This window comes from Marmota flaviventris, chromosome 2, assembly GCF_047511675.1.
Source record: "Marmota flaviventris isolate mMarFla1 chromosome 2, mMarFla1.hap1, whole genome shotgun sequence".
NCBI lineage: Eukaryota > Metazoa > Chordata > Mammalia > Rodentia > Sciuridae > Marmota > Marmota flaviventris.
Window position 1 is genome coordinate 57,902,948 of NC_092499.1, and position 2,362 is coordinate 57,905,309.

The 2,362-nt window shown below is 39.5% G+C and overlaps 1 protein-coding gene across 2 annotated transcripts; it reads right to left on the reverse strand.

Annotated features, from left to right (window-relative positions):
• Window positions 1-665: 665 nt before the first annotated feature.
• Window positions 666-1,310, reverse strand: Rpl10l (ribosomal protein L10 like). 2 transcript variants are annotated; one of them, XM_027929853.1, is made up of 2 exons: window positions 1,202-1,310; window positions 666-1,120 (listed from the first exon to the last, which is right to left on the reverse strand). In XM_027929853.1, exons 1-2 carry the CDS (start codon window positions 1,308-1,310, stop codon window positions 666-668), a joined length of 564 nt encoding a protein of 187 aa, XP_027785654.1. The 2 variants fall into 2 exon arrangements, with proteins under 2 accessions (XP_027785654.1, XP_027785653.1); XM_027929852.1 differs by having other exon boundaries at window positions 666-1,310.
• Between the last annotated feature and the right edge of the window lie 1,052 nt (window positions 1,311-2,362).

Sequence of the window (2,362 nt, forward strand, 5' to 3'; positions counted from 1 at the left end):
CTGTTGTCACCTATGACCTTTCTATGATGAAGAAAAGATTGGACTGTTGTCTCCCGAGTGTGAGATAATGTAAGACTTGTCTAGAAAAACCTTTTTCAGTATACCCAATAGTCCTAAGGCTGGTATTTGGAGTCTTAGGAAATTCCAAAAATAATGCAAAAAAATTTATAGGAAAACATAAGCAACCAAATTTAGAAACAGAACAGTTTCAAGGAGGAAGTAGTTAAAATATCACTAATGCTTAACACTATTTTCACCTTTATTTGTTTGATATAAATGAGTGTTGTTGTTTTTTTTCACACAAATCTTAGGTTTTCTCTAGCTATTTTTAATCTAAGAATAGCTGTGTAATTTATGACTCTATTACCAACAAAACTTTTAACATATTTCCTCATATGCTCCTAAAGTTTGGATCAGAATACCAATAAATTTCTCTAAATTACACACAGCATTTTTTTCTATTTAAATAAGGAAAGTACCATTTTCAATTACAACATTCTGCATTAATATAAAAAACTATTTCTCTAATAGTTTCTAGTTTAAAAATTGAACAAACATTTTTTAAAACAAAGATTTAAACATTTTTTGTCAGTGAATATAATTTATTGATGAACAGGAAAATTAATTAATTAGCACGGTCCATGGAGGCAGTGCTGCCAAAGCCTTCAGGAGTGCAAGGCCCGCCACTTGTCCAAAGGGCCACGATTGGGGATGTATTTGACTCCACAGCCATTAGGAATGAGGCGCTTCTTGGCCACTTTGTCTTCAAATTCGTGAGCATCAAACTTGGTAAAGCCCCACTTCTTGGAGATATGGATCTTCTGGCGACCGGGGAACTTGAATTTTGCCCTGCGTAAGGCTTCAATCACGTGCTCCTTGTTCTGAAGCTTGGTGCGGATGGACATGATGACTTGGCCAATATGGACCCTGGCAACAGTCCCTTGAGGTTTTCCAAAGGCACCTCTCATACCTGTCTGGAGCCTGTCAGCCCCAGCACAGGACAACATCTTGTTGATGCGGATGACATGGAAAGGATGGAGGCGTACTCGAATGTGAAAGCCATCTTTGCCACAACTTTTCACCATGTACTTGTTGGCACAAATGCGGGCGGCCTCCAGGGCTTCGGAGGACAGCTGCTCATACTCATGGGACACCATGTGACCACAGAGTGGGAACTCATCCACTTTGGCCTTTTTCCGACCCAGGTCAAAGATGCGAATCTTGGCATCTGGGACACCTCGGCAGAAAGGAGACTTTGGGTAAGGCTTGTTCTTACAATACCGGTAACAGCGAGCTGGGCGGCGGCCCATGGCTACCTAAAGAATCGGTGGTGGGTTGAAGCAGGAGGCTTGTGGGAGCCGGGGAAGTATATACGTTACCCATCATCCCTCGCGGCAACCATAGAGTTTTATCTAAGACGTGAAGACCTGACCTCTCAACCGCTGTCACAGTGCCACGCCGCCTTGGTGGGATTGGTTTCAGATGCTCAGATACGGTGTTGGGGGCAGGGTAAGGGATCCTGACTTGCTGCAACCACTCAGAAGCTATTTACTTCCTGCTGGCGCTTTGGGGCTTGCAACCTTGACCTTAGGCTTTGCCTTAGGTGCATATTTCTGAGAGCTTACAAAATTTCCCTTTACTTATTCTATGTACTCTGTGGTTTGGCTAAATAATCCATTTTCCACAGCATGTATCTTGCTGTCAGTAATTGTAGAGTAGTTCCTCTTTCTTGAAAAATACGATGACCACTCTCTCTGGATAAAGTGATTATGTGGCATGAGTGCTCTGATGAGGCTCTGATGAAAACAGGAATAAAGAGAAATGACAGTTCTTATATATGTTGCTCAATAAGTGTTTATAAACGCAAAACTTATTTAGTCTAATGGAATGTTTTAATTATCAAAATGGTATTCACGAAAGTGAAATACCAACTGAGTTCCCCCCCTTCGGACTCTTTGTAAAGTATTAAAGCTGCTATAAATTATATAGAGTGATCATGTTTTAGTCATCTTTTACATTACTGGAAATGAGTTTAATCTTATTACATTTTGTAAAATATTAAGACTTGGATCAGGAGGTAGGGAAGGAGGAAAAAGAGGATAAGAGAATTTATAAATAGTTTGTAAATGTCACTTGCATTTTTGAACTTTCCTTATTTCTTTGTGTTATTTCATAAATCCATATCATGCAACAGAATCCTGCCAATGTGAACATATTCTATTAATCCTTTCTCTTTAACCGAGCAGAAAAATAGTTGTAACAAAATAACTCATGCCATTAAAGTGAGGTAGGTTTTTTTTTTTTTTTAAAGAAACTTTTCCACAGTAGATGGAAGCTTACTTGCTTCCTCTTCCTTCATTTA